Genomic DNA, 21,766 nt, shown 5'->3' on the forward strand with positions numbered 1-21,766 from the left:
CTGTTTCTTATGATAGTTTCTTCATTGTCCTTCCATTCTGTTTCTTCTTATCTCCTCCCTACCAGTTTTCCGGAAAGCTGTTAAAACCTGGCTTTTCCGGCAGGCCTGGAGTTAAGACTGATTGTTGCAAGTATGGTTTTATAATACATGTGATTTTAGTGATGTTTTTTATTGTATTTATACTTGTTAGCTGCTCAGAGTCCATTTGGAGTGAACGGCATATAAATGCAGTAAATGAATGAATGAATGAATGAATAAATAAATAATAAATAGCAGTTTAACAAATGTTGTTTAATGCTCTAATGATAGCAGATACAGTAGTTTTGGAAAATTAAAGTCATGGTTTCAGCAGTCGAAAGGCATTGATTTTCATAAAGTTGACTGAAGATATTTCAATCAAAGATTTCTTGGATTTTGCTGAAGGAACTGGCCTGTTTTCTGTTGCACTAGCATTAGTGATGGCTAGTTCTCTAAAAAGAGAGAGAGAAAGGGAAGGGGGGGAAAGGAAGGAAGGGAGAGAAAAAGAGAGATGGAGGGAGGGAGGGAGGGAGAGAGAGAGAGAGAGAGAGAGAGAGAGAGAGAGAGAGAGAGAGAGAGAGAGAGAGAGAGAGAGAGATATCTTCAAGTGATAAACCTTGCATTGTCCACAGACACAAATCTTTCAACTGGTATAAAATACTAATTTACAGCTATTTTAACCTTTATGAGGGTGTTGCTATCTAAAACTGCATCTTAATCTTCCTTTTCCTCCTTTCCAGTTGTAAGCTAACATATTTTACCAACAATGGAAGTAATGATGTTGTACTTGTTGGGCTAATATTTATAAAGTTACAGTGACCATTTTCTTGTGTTATAAGCAGAGCAATAGCACTTAGACTTATATACCGCTTCACAGTGCTTTGCAGCCCTCTCTAAGTGTTTTACAGAGTCAGCATATTATCCCCAACAATCTGGGTCCTCATTTTACTGACCTCAGACAGATGGCAGGCTGAGTCAACGTTGAGCCAGTCAGGACTGAACTGCCAAACTGCAGGCAGCAGGCAACAGAAATATCCTGCGGCACTGCATTTCAGGGGTGGGTTCCAAATTACCTCGCTGCCGGTTCACTCTCTCCTACACTGCATGAGCATGCCATGTGGGCATCTGCAATTCACGCATGCATGCACACATGCACAGAAACAAAAAATCTGGAAAAAAAATCCCAAAGCGGAAAAAAAGATAGTGACTGCATGCACAGTGCAGAACTCGGCTTCTGCGCATGCTCTGAAGGAAAAAAATAATTTAGCGGAGCAGAGCTGTCAGCCAGGATGGGTCTTCCCTCCCTGCTCAAGTGGGCTTCTTACGCAGCCCCAGCCATCCAACCCACTGCACCAATGTGCATCTATGGTCCAAAGCACCTGGCTGACTCAGGTGCCCCAGAAGAGCAGCAGTGGCAGCTGCAGGGCAAGGGGCAGGAGTGACCGGCCAGTCAGCGCAACTGCTCTGCACAAGCAAGCCAGGCCCTCGGCGGCGTCTACATGCATGAGGAGCTGCGTTCTCCTCTAGCTTTCCTAGGGCAGCTCACCTCCCCAAGGGCGGTGGCTTCTCCTCCTTCAGCATCCTGGCCAAAAGTGGCAGCATGAGAATCGTCACTGCCCCCTTACCTGCCACCAAGAACAAGCCAGCGCACCCTTCTCCTGCTACTTCTGCCAAGGGAGTGCAACTGCTTCCCGACTGGCGTGTCTTTTACCCTGGCTCCGGAAAAATGTTCCTCCCATGCAAACTCAGTTCCTGTGCACCCCTGTCACCCCAAAAGAGCAGCAGCAGCAGCAGAGTGAAGGGCAGAGGAACATTGTCTGACATCAGGATAAGAGGCACGCCGGCTGGGAAACAGTTACACTCCCTTGGCAGAAGGGGCAGGAGGGGAGGCTGCGCTGGATTGTTCTCAGTGGTGGACTGGAGGGGGTGCTTCATTGACACTCTTCTGGTTTTCGATGCATGCGCATTGGCCAGCTGCTCTTCTGGCTTCTGGTGCATGGGCATGCGTGTGCAAATGGTCGCTCCCGTTTCACCAATACTCATTTTTCCTACCAACACAAACCCATCCCCATTTTATTTATGGATATAAATTTGACTGGCTATATGGCATTATATCACAATGCAGTATACCAATATTTTGATTATTCTTTGTGTTTCTCCATGTACGTGTGCATAATATTTTAAAGAACTTCTGGAGTTTAAATCAACTAAAGTTACGGTAATTGAAGCTATCAGTATTTTAAAATGTCGGTGGTTGCAATTTCTGATCTGTATGGAGGAATACGTTTTGTAATTTATTTATTTTTTAACCACAGTAGTTTTTTCTGTTCTCAATTACTCCCATGCTGCTTTTCTATCCACACATCCAGTTTTAGATTTGCATTTTACAGGAGTAATGATGCTGAGATTTCTCTTCCATGGGGTCTTTAAAAAGATTGGAATCTTTTTTGAGGTTTGTCATATTTGTAAATAATAAACTAATATCTGGACCCCTACTTTGAGAAGTGACTGTTTTCATAAAGTAATTTTGATATTAGCACGGCATTTACAAGTTAAAGTAAGCAGCTCTGAAAACTTTTGCCGACATTCCCATTTCTGCTTTTTCTTTTCCTGAAAAAGAAGCAATCACAAAACCATTGCAACGAGAAGTAGTCAAATTACATTATTTTGGCTGTTTGTGTCATGGTTTGAATAAATGAATTGTTATCTTTCAAGATGACCTATTGCTGAGTCCTGAATCCCATTAATTAAAAAGAAACTGGTGTTGTCTTATTCAACAGAGGTGTTAGAACGGGAAGCAGATATTCTCAAATTGACAGCTTTGGAGGGGTGAGAAAGGATGTGTTGTTCTATGTGTAATAGTTACAGAATCAAAATGTCTAATTATGAATGGTTTTCTTAAAGGTTTGAAAATTGCACTACATCCTAACCCTTTTCATACCATATGCTCTATTTCTAAGGAAAAGAATATTTACTAAAGATAAGTGTAGGCAGCATCATAATAAACTGTAATAAACCATAAGTCATTACATTTGTATGGTGTTGCTATCATCAGTTGTGCTGCCATTTGCTCTGCGGTATTCCTGTTCCTTTCTAATGGAGAGAAGGGAACAATTATTTTTCAGTTGATCCAAGATTTCTCTGTAGATGTTGCATGGAAATCAAGTAAATGCACGGGCTTCAAGAATGAAATTATTCTCTAGAGAAACAATTGGAACAGTTTATACTTTGCAATATTGTGCACTAGGCCAGGTAGCCAAGTTCCATTTTTCATGGTTCCTAAAGCAATGCATCCTGAATGTCATTACTTTTTGCCACCTCTTGGTTTGCTATGATTCACTCTTGAAGACCTTAAGGCCTGTCTAGGATCCCTGAAATATTATTAGGAATTCTTTGTGATAAAGATGTATTTTTCCACTTCATTTGGAATCATAGAAGATTTAATCTTATGTCTCTCTTGATTGTCTGTGCTTTCATGTGAGGTAGAAAAATACATGCCATCTCATTCACAGAGCTAGTTTCACATTTAAGACTGGCATTTGATAGTGATGGACCAAAGCATGTTTTGAAATACTGTAATAGAGGCTGTTTTGGTCTTATTTTCTTATCTTGGGAGAGGAATATAAATCTAGAAAAGCATTGCTTATTAGATGATAATCTGGAATGTTGGTGAATACAGGACATGGCTTGGTCTTACTCTCTCTCCTTTTTCTGATGCCTTCAAGTCAGTGTTGATTCCTGATAACTGTTCAGACAAGTCCCTGGCAAGATTTAGGAAGTGGTTTCTTATTATCTTCTTCGTAGAGCTGAAAGAAAGTGACTGGCTCAGCTGGCTTCATGCCTAACACAGGACTGGAACTTACAGTCTATTGATTTCTACTTTGGTACCATTAACTCCTACATTAAACTGGCCCTTGTTCTTACACTAGCTACCATTTAATTAAAAAGTAATTAAATCAAATAAGGCATATCTGAGCATTATGGTGTTTGCCATATCTCTGGAGGGTGCTTGGTTACCCTCACAATTCAAAATATTTCTATCTTTAAAATATTTAAATGCCCACATCTTATAAAAATGAGCTATTGAAGCAATTGGGTTTTCATGTGAGACTTGGTGCTCCATGTTTTTTTAAACTCTCCATGTTTAATTTTTAATGTAAAAAAATACTTACACTTTAATCCAAAGAATAGTGCATTAAACTGATTTCAGTCTTCACAAAATTATTGTATTTTTGTATTTTATTCTATAATCTAGTAAAATGTTTAAAGAGGAAAACAAAATTATAGGTTTGGTGGGGTTTTTTTGCCCTATCAGGTTTCTTCAGAATGCCATTTCCAAGATTTATTGATATTAGATTAAAATGAAGATGATCCTTTTGCTTTATATCCAGTCTTTGAGCTTTTCTGGGATAATCTTTATTCAGTTAGAGAAACTGTTGCTTATAAAAAGAACAAAGACCTTGTATTGAAAATACAAATGACAGACATTTGTTTATAAGAGAGGTTTTGATTTTTTTTAATACTTTAGAGTGGGCCATGGTTGTTGTTATGGCATGATATTAGAAGGGAGAGATATTTAGTACATTATATTCTGAATGGATAAGATTAGAAAATCAAAACAAAACACTATATATTAACCTCATATGTATCATCTCTATCTTTATGGCTACTGAATCTACGTATAGGGGCGGCATACAAATCCAATAAATAAATAAATAAATAAATATCAGGAAGAAGTGGAAGAAAGAATGTAAGCACTGGAGATATGCTATGAGACAAAGACTTTACCACTGTTTATTAACAATAGTATAATAGCTTCAAACTTTCTGAAATTCTTCAGAATATTCTATAAACATTTATAGTTTAGGCATTATCTGAGGGTGATGTCTTTTTCCAGATGTTCTAGCAGAGTTAGAGATTCCCGAGGAATTTGGATTTCTGCACAGGGTTTAGTTACATTAAATCAAGCTAGTTCTTATATTAAACGAGTTGTGGATTAAGAAGGCAACTGAACCTGTGGGTGAAACAGCAAACTTATCCCAATCAATCAAACCCTGAATACATTCCATTGATAGAGTGAACTAGCATCCTAGAGAGTAACAAATGGTGGTAATGTTCTAGAAGGTGACGTGACTTCTGAAATACGTTATAGTCCTGTCCAAAAGTTTTTGTTATTTGTTTTATTTATTTGTTTGTTTGTTTGTTTGTCATACAAATATAATATTGTAATATGTTTAACATAATATGAGGATCTGGATTATGGAGGCAACATGCTGGCTCTGTTAAAAAGTGCTATTGCTAACATGTTTTAAGCTGCCCTGAGTTTAAGGAAAAGGGCGGCATAAAAATCGAATGAATGAATGAATGAATGAATGAATAAATAAATAATATAAGTATAGAGATAGAAAAAATAAAAAGACATTAGGACAGGGACAGTAGGCTAAGTTACTGCTGTTGACACAAAGTGAAGAAACATATCTGTGAAAAAATACTAGCACTACATTTTTCTGCTTCTGAAATGCAAAGAGTGAGTGGATGGTAGCCCAGAATAACAACACATATTGTGTTCCAGCTCTGTAAGTCTGCTGTTATGCTACAATTTTGAACTAAGAATGGAAGATCATGTGGCGCTGGCAGTGAAAGAGACAATAACAACGAACAGATGAAAGGCAAAGACAGGACAGGGCAAGGCAAAACAAGACAAGACTAAGGAACTGTTGGATATTCACATTTGCTCTAGGAGGGAATATAACAGTGGAGACCCAGGGATCACTTTGTCCTTTTCTTTCTCTTCTTCTTTTATTTCAGGTTGACTGTTGATTCTTTGTTTTGTAAAACTGTATGTATGACTGAGGTTTACACCAGTGGCCTCTAATTGCTCTTAAGTAGATAGGGTTGCAACTGAGACACAAAGAAAGGTTACTTCAGAGAGGTATAGAAGTACTATGTATTCTGCTTGGTATTATTTCTTCACATAGTTAAAAAGATAAGTCAAATAATAAAAAGGAGTAATAAGACCTCTAGATTCTCCTGGATAAAAATGCAGCTGGATTGTTTTGCATACGCATGTATGTATCAGGGGTGGGCTCTAACTTAGCTTGTTGCCAGTTCGTTTCATCCCACGCCATGTGGCTGCACCGCAGTGTGCATGCATGCACAGCGCCCCCCAAAAAATCCCTCCCCAAAAAAGCCGAAAACAAGATGACAACCGCATGTACAGTGCCAGAAACTTTGCTTCTGCGCATGCTCAGAAGGAAAATAATAGTAATAGTAATAGTAATAGTAGTAGTAATAAATGAAAAAAATTCAAAAAAAGAGATGGCGGCACCCATGGACTTGCACCAACTGAACTGGTTCTGTGATGACATCATGATGTCACCAGTGGGTTGCTACTGGTTTAGGCAAACCAGTCTGAACCTGGGGAAAACCACGTCTGGTATGTATGTATTTATATGTACAGTATGTATGCAATAATGAGTGGGTCACTGAAAGGAAGAGAGAACGTATCTCCTCTAATCATAAAAGTACTTCAACGTTGATTTTCCTGAGTCCCGTTGGAGTGGGCGGCATATAAATAGAACAAACAAACATAACAAGTACGTAAGTTAGTTTTGGGGACTATTTATTTTATTTATTGCTTTAGTTATTTGTATCCTGCCTTTATTATTTTTATACATAATTCAAGGCGAAAAACATATCCAACATTCCTTCCTTCCACTATTTGCCCCACAACAACCATCCTGTGAAGTGGATTGGGCTGAGAGAGAATAACCAGCCCAATGTCACCCAGCTGGCTTTCATGGCTAAGAAGATTGAACTTTATTATTTGTATGTTCCATCAGTTCCTACCCCAGGCAAATGCTAATGGGATATGGTCATAGATGCCATAGTTAAATGAGTTAATGGCCTCTTTGATGGGCATCCTCATTACCATAAATGGGACTGGGAGGCAATCATTTCCTGCCATTTACTTTGGTTGTTTTTTAAAATACCCCAAAACGAAAGAAGCAACAAGGGGAAATTTCTAGAATAGTCCAGTTTTTGTGGGGCTGCTCTAGGACATCAGCAGCAGGAAGACAGATTAGGGTACATTATTGTTCATGCTCACATCCATGTTTAGATGAGATAACTGATTGGGTCAGGTTAACTTAACCCCAGCAAATACCTAGGGCTAAAATTAACCCATTTAGTGCTGACTGAGTCATGGTATTTACATTATATGTTAATTATATGACCTGGATAATGTATTATGTCAACATAGCTTCTTGTATGTAAAATATTTTGGTTCATAGAATTCTTCTTAATTGAATATAGTTTAATGGGCTGGATGACCCTGCATCTCCAGCTGAGGCTGCCCAGCGAAGAAAGTAGGGCTGGCCCAGCTAAGGAGGGCATGCGTAACCCTAACCTTAAAGAAATTATGCACCCTTAATAATGGGGGCTGGCATGTAGATGGGGTGATTTGAACAGTGTGTTCCTGTGAGCATACCCAGATTAATTGCTCTTGAAGGCCGTAGACTGAGGACGGATGCAATATAAAACATGCAAAAATACAAAACTTTCTCTGGGAACCACCAAAATTTTCTCATAGACCAATTATGGTCCGCTGACCACATGATTGGTGACCTAGGTGCTAGATGACAGCCTCCACATTGGCTTGGTTAGACTGGAATTGTAATGCAGCAAAACCGGAGGGCATCTAGTTGCGGAAGATTAGTTTATTCTATTAAGTATAGTTTATTTATGACCCCAGCTTGCAAAATGCTGGGATCAGGCAAATGAGCGCTCTTATTCCATCGTGTTCAGTAATAAGATGTAAAGCTGGCTTAATATTGAATATACGCAAACAATAATAATAACAAAGACTTCAGGAAGGACTGCAGTAAGATTAATAGCCAGAAATGTTCACCCGGGGCTGTTGGTGTGAAGGCAAATCAGGCAAAATGTGCTAAGCTTGTTTTGTGGAGGCAGTGCTTCATTCTGACAGCAAGAGCCCTGAAGGAGCTAATTGTTGTCAGAGAACATTATCTTTAAAATATTTTCAGAGCTGTGCCGGATCAGGTTTCTCTTCCTGACTGGAAAAGGCCATGAAATATTACCATTATTTGTTTTAATCAGCAGTTGAGCCAATTTCAAAGTGTGGTATTTTTATCCCAGCAGCTCAGATTATTTTATTAATAAGAATATATCGCAGTAAAAGGAAAGAAAATGGGGGGAAAAGCCCATGCTTCGTTTTGTTCTAGTAAGATCTCAGATAGTAATGTCTAATAAGGAAGCTTAATTGAGCTGTTCCTTTTTTTTCTGAGATAGAAAAGTATGAAATAGTCTATCAGATTGGTTTTTTAGAAAAACTTGAAGCAGTGCTTCTACCCTGTAAGCCACATGGACTCTTCCCTTTTATCAGCTGAGCCAGGGAAATATTACATGTTTTTATTTATTTATTTATTAGATTTGTATGCCGCCCCTCTCCGTAGACTTGGGGTGGCTTTTTTCTGTCGAGTCCCCTGGTGTACCCAGTATCTATCTATTTGTCTGTCTGTCTGTCTGTCCATGTCTGTCTATCTATTTACCTACCTACCTACCTACCTACCTACCTACCTACCTACCTACCTATGTGTGTAACATATGACAGAAAAAACATATAGGTACATACATACATACATCGATACACACACGCACACACACACACATATATAATTTCTATGAGTGATAAAATGAAATGAAAAAAAAATGCTATATGTAATACAGTGTTACCTCGTCTTATGAACCCCTCATCATACGAACTTTTTGAGAGACGAATCCGGGTTTTAAGATTTTTTTGCCTCTTCTTCTGAACTATTTTCACCTTATGAACCTGCCGCCGCCGCCACTGGGATGCCCCGCCTCCGGACTTCCGTTGCCAGCCGAAGCGCCCATTTTTGCGCTGATTCCCCTGAGGAATGTGGGATTCCCCTGAGGCTCCCCTCCATAGGAAATCCCACCTCCGGATTTTGCAATGCTGCAGGGGAATCCTAGCAAGGGAATCCCACCAGTGCGAAGTCTGGAGGTGGGGTTTCCCATGGAGGGGAGCCTCAGCGGAATCCCACCAGTGCAAAAATGTGCGCTTCGGCTGGCAAAAGGGGTGAATTTTGGGCTTGCACGCATTAATCGCTTTTCCATTGATTCCTATGGGAAACATTGTTTTGTCTTATGAACTTTTCACCTTATGAACCTAGTCCTGTAACCAATTAAGTTCGTAAGACAAGGTATCACTGTATTTCGATGAATGGTAGCTTAGGCTTCCCTAAAGGGATTTTGTGATTTTTGTGGTCCTGATTGCCTTTTTCTTATGAATAATGTTACTCCTTTTCCTTTAAAACACCTAGTGTGTGTGTGTGTGCGCGCGCTGCAGAGAAAGATATTGGTGCTGAAATAGGTACGACAATTGAACACATTTTGCCTTGTGACCTGGTCCACACACCTATAGAACAAGCACATCAGCAGGGTCCAATGAAGATGTTGCCATATGGCTAAGTAAATAAACGAATGTTCTTGATCAACAAAGCACACTTGAGAAGGTATTTGAGTGTTAAAGCAAATAAACTCTTTCAGTCTTCTAAGGCTTATATCCCAATGACCTTGTGAGCAATTGACAGCAAAGATTGTATAGAATTTAGAACTTGGCCAGAATGCAGTTTCCACCTTCTTTAGTGGAAAACTGCCACCACCTCTTGATGCATGAAAAACTTGGCTGTTCCCCCAGGCATTAGGGCTGGAAGGTTGAATAACCTCTGCTGGTTGATTGGTTTTATTGCTTTGTTCTGTTGTAAGTTAGGAATGATTTTTTTTTTGTGACAGTCATGACATTCGTTATTTGTATTTTTAGCTTTATTTTATTATTTGGTTTTAACTCAATATATGCTGCCCAGATTCACTGCTAGCAGATGCAGTGGTATAAATAGCTTAAAAAAGAACAAAAAGAAAATATTTTTTCTTTACTGAGTTTAGTACATATTTTCTTATTTTTTATTAGGGGCACAGTTACAATTTACATTGAAGAGGAAAAACAGATCTAAGTGATGATCATCTTTTGTTTCCTCTAACCTTGTGCTCTTTGGTAAAAGTCTCTGAAACAGGTGCATAATGGGCTGCAGTATATTTCATTTAATTGGTTGAAGGCTGTTTTCCTATGTCCATAACAAATTTAAAGGCGTTGGCATTAACCCTCTCCAAACAGTTCTTTGAATACAGAATTTTATAAATAATAAAAACAATTACAAAGAAATGCTGTGAAGAAAAAAAGATGTATAAATGTTTTTTGAAATGTTATTTAACTAATTGATTCATCTGAAGCATATTGTTCAAAGTAGATGAAGTTTTGTTCATCAATATTCAGAATCCAATAGAATAGAATAGAATTTTATTGGCCAAGTGTGAATGGACACAAGAGAAATTTGTTCAGATCACAGAGAAGGAGAGGAAGGTAGTGCTGTTTACTGTTTGCATTTGCATTTTTTGAATTCAAGGAGAAGGGGCATTTATAACTGGCTGTTACAGACAATTTTATTAGCAGTTTGTTTTCAAACACAGACCAATCAGATTAGGCTGGGGCAGGATTAGACTGGGAAGTATAAAAGGCAGGAAAAAGCCATTTTAATTTGCACCAGATCACAGAGAAGGAGAGGAAGGTAGTGCTGTTTACTTTTTGCATTTGCATTTTTTGAATTCAAGGAGAAGGGGCATTTATAACTGGCTGTTACAGACAATTTTATTAGCAGTTTGTTTTCAAACACAGACCAATCAGATTAGGCTGGGGCAGGATTAGACTGGGAAGTATAAAAGGCAGGAAAAAGCCATTTTAATTTGCACTTCAGATCACAGAGAAGGAGAAGAAGGTAGTGCTGTTTACTTTTTGCATTTGCATTTTTTGAATTCAAGGAGAAGGGGCATTTATAACTGGCTGTTACAGACAATTTTATTAGCAGTTTGTTTTCAAACACAGACCAATCAGATTAGGCTGGGGCAGGATTAGACTGGGAAGTATAAAAGGCAGGAAAAAGCCATTTTAATTTGCACTTCAGATCACAGAGAAGGAGAGGAAGGTAGTGCTGTTTACTTTTTGCATTTGCATTTTTTGAATTCAAGGAGAAGGAGCATTTATAACTGGCTGTTACAGACAATTTTATTAGCAGTTTGTTTTCAAACACAGACCAATCAGATTAGGCTGGGGCAGGATTAGACTGGGAAGTATAAAAGGCAGGAAAAAGCCATTTTAATTTGCACTTCAGATCACAGAGAAGGAGAGGAAGGTAGTGCTGTTTACTTTTTGCATTTGCATTTTTTGAATTCAAGGAGAAGGGGCATTTATAACTGGCTGTTACAGACAATTTTATTAGCAGTTTGTTTTCAAACACAGACCAATCAGATTAGGCTGGGGCAGGATTAGACTGGGAAGTATAAAAGGCAGGAAAAAGCCATTTTAATTTGCACTTCAGATCACAGAGAAGGAGAGGAAGGTAGTGCTGTTTACTTTTTGCATTTGCATTTTTTGAATTCAAGGAGAAGGGGCATTTATAACTGGCTGTTACAGACAATTTTATTAGCAGTTTGTTTTCAAACACAGACCAATCAGATTAGGCTGGGGCAGGATTAGACTGGGAAGTATAAAAGGCAGGAAAAAGCCATTTTAATTTGCACTTCAGATCACAGAGAAGGAGAGGAAGGTAGTGGCCCGCGTGCCTAATGGCGCGCGAATCATATAACTATAAACCAAAATCAGCAAACTTTGGTAGCAATAGGGGTTGTTGATTTTCCTGCTAAGTACTTGTATTTCAATACATTGTTAAGATGACTGGCTTGGTGCAGTGTAACATTTGTTTGGCTGTTGTCTTCCGTAGCACCTTCTGGAACTTGGGGTACTGCCCTCTTTGCATAAGGACATCTAGGTTAGATGGCGAGATCTCTAGATTGCAGTCCTTAGTTTGTAGCTTGCAGTCAGAAGTGGAAAGATTGTCCCAGCCACGTGCTGTAATGCAGCCATGTGTCCAGCCTCCACTTCCACAGCGCCCCCCGAGGAGGAGGGCTGTGTGGACAACTGTCGGTTCAGGAAGATTGCGTGCAGTTGAGCAAAAACATAGCAATTTTGGTCTCTGTATCGAATTCCTATAGTGTTCTTGCGGATTTAAATAGTAAGGATGTTGGAGATATTAGCAAGGTCCCTTAGGCAGAGAATGAGGGGATGTTCAAAGGAGAAGTTGTCGTAAATGTCACCAAACCATCAAGTACAGTTAGTAGAAATAAAAAGAGGACACATTTTCTTGTGGGTGATTCGACCGTTAGAGGTGTTGATTTGGGACAGAGCAAGGATGTGGTTAAGGTGCTGAGGTGTCTCCCAGGGGCCACTGCCAGCAGGGACAGGAGGAGGATTACAAACATTGTTAAGACTGTGAGTAAAGGTAATAACGTTGATGTGGTGGTGCATCTTGGCACAAATGATTTGTCCCAGAGAAATGTTAATGTAGTAAAAAGAGATTTTCAATGTCTAAGTGTGGAGCTGGGTAAAATAACTGATTCAGTGACTTTCTCAGAGGTGTTACCGGTTTGTGGCCAAGAGGATAAAACAACGTGTATCAGAGAGTTTAATGTGTGGTTAAGGCAGTGGTGTAAAGCTGAAGGTTTTGGCTATGTAAGTCATGATGTCAGTAGGTGGTCTAATAGGGAGTTGTTTAAGAGGGATGGTTTGCATCCATCATACAGAGGTACCCAGGTGCTCGGTGAGGAATTCAGAACTTTTTTGGACAGGCATTTAAACTAGGTAAAGGGGACAGAGATGTAACTGATGTGGGTGATTTCTGTCCCCGACCAATGAGGATAAAGCAGTTTTTGGAAGCTTATGAAAAGGGAGCTGCAAATAATATAGATGTAGTTGTTGATGATAAGGGGCAAACTAATAACGAAAATAATGTTCTTCGGGTAATGTGCACAAATGCTCGAAGCTTGAGCAACAAGCTCTGTGAATTAATGGCCATAATATCTAGAGATAATTTGGACCTGGTTGCCATAACTGAGACATGGTTTAAGGATTCTAATGAATGGGAAATATCCATACCAGGATATACATTGTATAGGAAGGATAGAATAGAGAGAAGGGGAGGTGGAGTAGCCATTTATATTAAAGAAAGTCTAAAAACAACACTAATTCAAAATACGTGTCAAGATCTAGAGACTCTCTGGATTTGCATGCAAAATAAAGAAGGTTCTGTCATTAGAATTGGGGTGATCTATAGGCCTCCAGGGCAATCCGAGGAATATGACAACAAGATGGTGGATGAAATTACCCAAATGGCAGTAAAGGGAGATATTGTGGTTATGGGTGATTTCAACATGCCTGATGTTGACTGGAATATCCCCAGTGCCCTTACATGCAAAAGTAAGAATATAGTAGAGGCCTTTACAGGAGCAGCTCTGGCACAGCTGGTTAAGACACCAACTAGAGGGGAGAATATTCTAGATTTAGTTTTTACGAATGGGAATTGGGTTTCAGATGTCAAGGTGGGAGAAAATTTAGGTTGCAGTGACCATCTATGTTTGTGGTTTGATGTAAAAACTCATTGTGAGCAATCCTATAATGCAACCAAAGTATTGGATTTCAGAAAAACAAATTTTAATGCAATGGGAGAATATTTAGATAATGAATTAAAGGGGAGGGATAAAATGGCAGGAGCGAGCATCCAGTGGACTGTATTAAAAAAGGCCATCTTAAAAGCCACTGGACTGTATGTAAGACAAATAACTAAAGGTAAAAGGAAGAAGAAACCGCTATGGTTTAGCAATGATGTAAGGGCTATAGTCAATGAAAAAAAGGCTGCCTATAGGAGGTATAAAGAGTCTGGAAGTATAGCTGATAGGGAGGTATATAAAATGAGACAGAAGGAGGCGAAACAGATAATATATGCTGCTAAAGCCTCAAAAGAGGAAGAAATTGCCAAATCTGTAAAGAAGGGGGATAAAACCTTCTTCAGATATATTAATGATAAGAAGAAGAAAAACTGCGGCATCACGAAGCTTAGTACCGGGAATAATACATGCATTAATGGGAATAAGGAGATCGCTGACCATTTCAATAGCTACTTCTGTTCAGTTTTCTCAAAAGACACCTTACGAAATAATACTATAGAGGGATATAGCATTGCTTCCAGCTGTACGGATTCAGCTCCAGTGATCTTAGAAGCCGATGTCTTAGAAGAACTTGAACGATTAAAGATAAATAAGGCAATGGGTCCAGATGGCATCCACCCCAGAGTTCTTAAAGAACTCAGATCTGTCATTGCTACCCCCCTGACTGATTTGTTTAACCAATCCTTGTTAACAGGAGAAGTTCCTGAGGATTGGAGAATGGCCAGTGTTGTGCCTATTCACAAGAAGGGCAGTAGAGAAGAAGCTGGTAACTACAGGCCAGTTAGCTTGACATCAGTTGTAGTTAAAATGATGGAGACTCTACTCAAAAAGAGGATAAATCAGCACCTAAAAAACAATAACTTATTAGACCCAAATCAGCATGGCTTTACTGAAGGCAAATCATGTCAGACTAATCTCATTGATTTCTTTGACTATGTCACAAAGGTGTTGGATGAAGGTGGTGCCGTGGATATTGCCTACCTGGACTTCAGCAAAGCCTTTGATACGGTTCCACATAAAGAGCTGATAGATAAATTAGTGAAGATTGGACTTAATCCCTGGATAGTTCAATGGATTTGCAGCTGGCTGAAGCGTAGACATCAGAGAGTTATTGTTAATGGCGAGTATTCTGAGCAGAGTCAGGTTACAAGCGGTGTGCCACAAGGATCTGTTCTGGGTCCTATTCTTTTTAATATATTTGTGAGTGACATAGGGGAAGGTTTGGTAGGGAAGGTTTGCCTATTTGCCGATGACTCTAAAGTGTGCAATAGGGTTGATATTCCTGGAGGCGTCTGTAATATGGTAAATGATTTAGCTTTACTAGATAAATGGTCTAAGCAATGGAAACTGCAGTTTAATGTTTCCAAATGTAAAATAATGCACTTGGGGAAAAGGAATCCTCAATCTGAGTATTGTATTGGCAGTTCAGTGTTGGCAAATACTTCAAAAGAAAAGGATTTAGGGGTAGTGATTTCTGACAGTCTCAAAATGGGTGAACAGTGCAGTCAGGCGGTAGGGAAAGCAAGTAGGATGCTTGGCTGCATAGCTAGAGGTATAACAAGCAGGAAGAGGGAGATTATGATCCCACTATATAGAATGCTGGTGAGACCACATTTGGAATACTGTGTTCAGTTCTGGAGACCTCACCTACAAAAAGATATTGACAAAATTGAACGGGTCCAAAGACGGGCTACAAGAATGGTGGAAGGTCTTAAGCATAAAACGTATCAGGAAAGACTTAATGAACTCAATCTGTATAGTCTGGAGGACAGAAGGAAAAAGGGGGACATGATCGAAACATTTAAATATATTAAAGGGTTAAATAAGGTCCAGGAGGGAAGTGTTTTTAATAGGAAAGTGAACACAAGAACAAGGGGACACAATCTGAAGTTAGTTGGGGGAAAGATCAAAAGCAACATGAGAAAATATTATTTTACTGAAAGAGTAGTAGATCCTTGGAACAAACTTCCAGCAGATGTGGTAGATAAATCCACAGTAACTGAATTTAAACATGCCTGGGATAAACATAGATCCATCCTAAGATAAAATACAGAAAATAGTATAAGGGCAGACTAGATGGACCATGAGGTCTTTTTCTGCCGTCAGACTTCTATGTTTCTATGTTTCTATGTCTTGGTGCACATGCTCTCAGTGTACATAAAAGAAAAGAAAAGTTTGCCTAGAATCATAAGGTACAAAACTTACCATTTGGCAAAGCCAAAGATTGCAATCTTAAATTACCGGTAACTCCTCTTCATAAATCATTGGTCTGTTGTTGTTTTTTAACTAAATTATTTGAAAATGCCAAAATTGATTGGAAATGTAAAAATCAGACACTCTGCTAAGAAGACATAAAGTATGATTGCTTCTGTTTGTATTTAGCATATAAAACAATAGGGCTTCACTAGGCTTCTGCTGTGAACTCTAAAAAAATATTTCAATGTGTGCAAGCATAGCTTTTGTCTACAATGCTTCCAGGAGAATGGCTCGCCTGAAGAAGTTGCAAATGCTATTTTGCACTCCCATGCTCTCTGAAGCATTTTTTGGAGATTGAATCTAAGCTGCTGCCCAACCTTGCTCAATTACAATACTTAGTTTGAATGAGAATTAAGCTGGTACCTATAGACCAGACCTGGGCAAGTGGCGGCCCGGGGGCCACATGCGGCCTGCCCGCTGTCTGTGACCGGCCTGCATAGGCTGGTCCAACCAGGAAGAAGAAATGAGGGAGGAAGAAAGGAAGGACAAATGGAGGGAGGGAGGAAGGAAGGAGAAGTGGAGGGAGGGAGGGAGGAAGGAGAAATGGAGGGAGGGAGGAAGGGAGGAAGGAAGGAGAAATGGAGGGAGGGAGGGAGGAAGGAAGGAAGGAGAAGTGGAGGGAGGAAGGAAGGAAGGAAGGAAGGAGAAATGGAGGGAAAAAGGAAGGAAGGAGAAATGGAGGGAACGAGGAAGGAAGGAAGGAAGGAAGGAGAAATATATAATATAATATATAATTATATATATATTTAATATAATATATAATATAATATATAATTATAATTTATAATTATAATATAATTAACTCAGTTCTACCTAATATACAGTATTGGGTAGAACTGAGTTAATTATATTAGTCCGGCCCTCTAAAACCATCCCAATTTCTCATGTGGCCCCCCGGCAAAATTAATTGTCCACCCCTGCTATAGACCATGGTCATCTATTTAAATTATTTAAATAGAAAATTTCAATAATTTTTTTAAAAAAAAAGTGTTGTAGAAAATATATTCACCACGATATTCTTTTTGTCACTTCCACAGAGATTTGCGCTTAATTGATAAGACAGCATTTCACGTTCGTACAGACTCAATGGAACTCTCACTCTTCCAGAACATGATATTAAGACAAATGGAAGCTGCCAAGGATACTCTTTTTAAAAAGTAAGCTCAAATATCTTTTTAATGATTTATGTCCCCTGGACTGAAGGATTGAGCACAGCTAATTTTGTGACTGAATATTCTCAAACTCTTACTGAGAAGAGTTTTCTGCCAAAGCTGAAAGACTAAATTTTAAGTCAGACCTGTCTGCTAGAATACCTTTACCTGCCTTTAACATCAACACTTCCTAATTTTGTTATTTGATATTACTCTTTGCACTTTTGTCTTGAGATTTTAAATTATATTTTTATTCTCTTTGCTATTTTGTGATGTGTAAACCGCACAGAGTATATAAGTGGGGAAATATTAGATGAATCATGTGCATAAACATAAATAAATTTACAATAGTGACTCCTGATCCCCCCCCCCCCCCCCACACACATTTTAAGAAATGTTATATTGGAGAGATTTTTAATTCCACCTTGAAAGTTAACCTTTTAAAAGATTCTGTAATTTTGGATTGCATTGAATTGTTTTATTCCATCGAGAGATATTGTTTTGTTAGTGACAGGGATTCTTAATATTGTGCATTTTTAGACATCCAAAGTTATCTTCTAAGAATGGAGGGGCTCTGCATAGTACATTTCTGGGCTATGCATAGTATTGGGGAGAAGCGTAACATGGCATCTGATTATGACAGGAAGCTGTGTTGGAAGCCCTTGTTAAATTTTGGGGGGAGTGGGATTATCAAAGCCTGTTAACAAAACTGAATGTTATGACCATAATGGGTGTAAGATAAGTGATGAACAAGCAATCAAATGAACGTGATCTAGTCTCACAAGCCAAGGCTACAGCTCAATCCCACTCAGAAGATGGTGAGAGAGGAAGTTCTTGACATAGACTAGGAAGAGAGCAACTCACATAATTTTTACGTTGGAGCATTATCACTTTTCTCTCTTTCTACCACCTTGATCCCAAGGAAGGAGAAAGCAGGAAAAAGAGGAGGAACATTTGTCTCCCTGCCTCATCCATTTGAAACTACATTACTGTAAATTGGTGGCACATTCCTGAGTGTGGTTCTTTTGTTTTCAGCTGAAAATACTCAGCAGGGTTTGGGCTGTAGAGAAAATACAGAAATATAAGTGCACTGCATACTAACCCTTTCGACCCATTTCAAGAGTCGAATGGTGATTTGGATTTGTCCCGGAGACTGTAAGAATGAACGAGAAACTTAGTCACAAGTAGCTAGTTGCAGTTTATGAATTCTGAGGCTTGCTGTGGCTGCAGTTTTGCTGTTACCAGCCAGTTGTGAAGGAGAAAAAACCCAGCTCATGTGTGACTTTGAAGGGTAGCTGTGTTGTTGACTTTTGGAGGAAGAAATGGAGGACTTAATTTCCCTCTTCTGTCACACTAACATCTTTTGAGTGCATCTTTTGGAGGCTGCACTATCTCAAGCACCTCCAGTGGGCACCGTGGCCTTCATTTTAAATTTCTTTCTAGATTGTGGCTGCCAAGTATCCGGATCCCAGCAATAACCTATACAATCCTTCAGAGTTGGTTGAAACCAATTCCCATCAGACCTTGATTGCTGGCATCATTGGTAGTAAGGGATGCCAGTACTTCGGATCAGGGACTTGTGGAGAATCACACCTTGCCTTCCTTTGCCTTAGTATGATGTAAACCTCTGAGAGCTGCAATCTTGTTGTCAGCCCTGGAGGCAGGGGCGGGCTGTACCCGGTATGCCTGGGATCACCATGTGTGCATCTGTGCATCCCCAACACGCACCTCTGCACGCCCCAGCGTAAGAGTTTGCTTCCACACACGTGTAGAAGCAAAGAAATATACAAGAGAAACTGCAAACCTATCGATAGATGGCTATTCAAAAACCATTAGGAACATTATAAACTACAACGGCTAGAAATAATCTGAACTAAATCTTTAAAGTCACAATTTAGTGGTCAACAATATAGTTGACAAATCAATAGTAAAGATCTTCGGATGGTATCATTACAATTCTAGGGAGTTCAAATTTGACTATATAAGTTCCAAATATAAGCAAAATAAGAATGAAAATGTAAATTATGTTAATCTTAACTTATATATGTTATCCCTACTTAGTGATAAATTACTATATATTAACTTGATATATTCACGAAAATCACTTTTTATAGTCACAGCAAAAGCTTTTACCTTTGTGATGTGTACCACCTACAGTTCACACTTTGGAAATGCTCATTTAATATTTTGTTATGTCCTATGTGTTATGTTTGTTTGTTTTTTTTGTTTTTTATAATCAATAAAAATTAATTTAAAAAAAAGAAATTGGCAAAAAATGCCAAAATCGGCAAAAATGCCAAAATCTTGCATGAGGATGCGTGCACGCATGAGATTTCAGCAATTTTTGGCCTTTCCTTGCTTCTGCGCATACGCGGAAGCAAAGAAATTGCCAAAAATTGCCAAAATCTCCCGTGTGCGAGCGTCCTTGCATGAGATTTTGCCGATTTTCGCCAATTTCTTTGTTTCTGCACATGCGCGGAAGCAAAATTTCATGCTGGGGTGCATTTGCCCACCACCTGCACCGGCCTCCAGGACCGATCTGGTAGGAAAAGGTAAGTGCGGCTATTCACTGCTTGGAGGCCATCTTTTTCTTTCGATCTTTAGGGCTGCTACACTTAGTGCTGTGGGAAAACAGGAAGGAGGTTGCCTTGGCACATATTTGTATAGGCAACCTTCACTTACTGAGTGCCTCATTTAATGTAGCATCCCATGATCATGTGATCATCATTTGTGTGCTTTGCAACTGGCTTGTGACAAACAGATTTAATACAGAAGGTGGAATAAAATGGTAAGTCGTGACCACATGATGTTTTGCTTAATGACCAAAGGGGAAGTGAGGTTGCATAATCCATGACAGTCAAGTGAAGTTTTGCTTAGAGATCTTGGCACTTAGTGATGGAGTTGGTGCTTCCAATTAAGGTTGTTAAGGAAGGTCTAAAATGTAGCCATTTTAACTCCTCATTTCTCTGAAAGTACTCTGTAACTTAATAATAATAATAATAATAATAATAATAATAATAATAATAATAATAATTTATTAGATTTGTATGCCGTCCTTCTCCGAAGACTCGGGGCGGCTCATATGGAATATGGACTGGATCAAAACAGGAAAGAGATCTGGTAGCAGCGGTATAATTATGTGTTTGTCCTTTTCTATGTGCATAAGTGCACTAGTGTGCCTCCCGTCCCCTGTCCTATTGTTTCTCCTATATCTCATATATCATATCTACCATTCTTCTATTCTAATCCTCTTATACTACTCTCATAATATCCTTCTATTCTCTATTTGATATATTCTATTCCTAAATTTTCACTTCTATTCTTTCTCTAATATATTTTACTAGAGTATAACCTCTATAACCTTTATTGTGTATTGGACAAAATAAATAAAATAAAATAAAATAAAATAAATAAAATGAAATAAAATAAAATAATAAAATAAAATAAAATATAAAATAAAATAGAATATAAAATAAAACAACAAAACAAAACAAAACATCATGACTGCCAACCCTATTTATGTTGAATAAACATTACTGCAAAAGAAATGCTGAAGAAGCACAGGAGGTGGCTTAAAATGTCTGGGAAACTTTGCTTTTATATGTTATTAAACTATATAACATTTTGTTGAAAGATACGTTTCTGAAAATTGCAAAAAATATCTTCCCTCCTCCTCTTAGGTGGTTCCCAGAAGTGCAAAATATCTATTACCAAGGCAATAAACGAAAGCAGGTGCCTACCAATGCCAGCAGTGCCCAATTAGAGGCTTTCTTCAACTGTGCCGCAGCCTTAATGACCCAGCAGCTGCAAAGTCTAGCTTTAAATTCAATGGAGGACTTCACAGATTTAATTGTGCAACCTAAGGTAAGAAGGATTTTCTGACAAGCTTACTGACCTTTCCACATTGTTCCAGGTGACCCTTATAAAAAAATAATGCATTTTTTTAAAAGCTTCTGTTTAGAAAAAAAGGATGTACCGGTATATCTTCTATACATATTCTTCTGAGATTGGACTTGGGAAATTGATCTTTCAGAAAAAGACTTAAGTAGGATTCATGTTTTCAATCAATCTATCTATCATCAATTAATCAATCAATCTCTGTTACTTGCCTGATATGTTTATACCAGTGGTCCCCAAACCTGGCAACTTTAAGACTTGTGGACTTCAACTCCCAGAATTCTCCAGCCAGCTATGGGAGTTGAAAGTCCACAAGTTTTAAAGTTGCCAAGTTTGAAGACATCTGCTTTATACTAATGCGTTTTGTAGACATTTCCCCTCCTGTGTCCCATTTTTGTACTATGTGGCTAGTCAGCATTCTTATATTTTGTTTTGTTCTGAGTTGTGTCATTTGTAAGTACTTTCCTGTGCAAGCCATGTAATGGATTTAATTCTCTCTGAGCAGAAATCCATCCATGCCTTTGAGCACCCTGGATTTATAATGCGACTTATTCTTGAGGAAGAAGCTATTATATTTGAACCTGAGTTTACTGACTATGAAGCCATATTTATGAATATTTTTGCAATCATGGTAAAAGCTGTTAATATGATTCCAAGAGTGGAGACTAAGCTTTATTCAAAGTGGGTAAGGAATATTCTTATTATATTATTTGTGGGGGTGGGCGTGATTGAACAATATGGATGTTCTGAAGAACTGCCGGTTCTCCAAAGCCCTTCTTGTGAATTCT

General features: G+C 38.7%; 1 protein-coding gene across 1 annotated transcript in view; it reads left to right on the plus strand.

Moving 5' to 3' along the window:
- DNAH7 (dynein axonemal heavy chain 7) overlaps positions 1-21,766 on the plus strand; it is a 173,140-nt gene that overhangs the window by 18,695 nt on the left and 132,679 nt on the right. Inside the window, exons 9-11 of the mRNA XM_070732131.1 lie at positions 16,968-17,087; positions 20,762-20,945; positions 21,484-21,663. Of these exons, the coding sequence (XP_070588232.1) occupies positions 16,968-17,087; positions 20,762-20,945; positions 21,484-21,663 (484 nt within the window). The remainder of the gene's footprint in view (positions 1-16,967; positions 17,088-20,761; positions 20,946-21,483; positions 21,664-21,766) is intronic.

Source organism: Erythrolamprus reginae, chromosome 1, assembly GCF_031021105.1.
Source record: "Erythrolamprus reginae isolate rEryReg1 chromosome 1, rEryReg1.hap1, whole genome shotgun sequence".
NCBI classification, from domain to species: domain Eukaryota; kingdom Metazoa; phylum Chordata; class Lepidosauria; order Squamata; family Dipsadidae; genus Erythrolamprus; species Erythrolamprus reginae.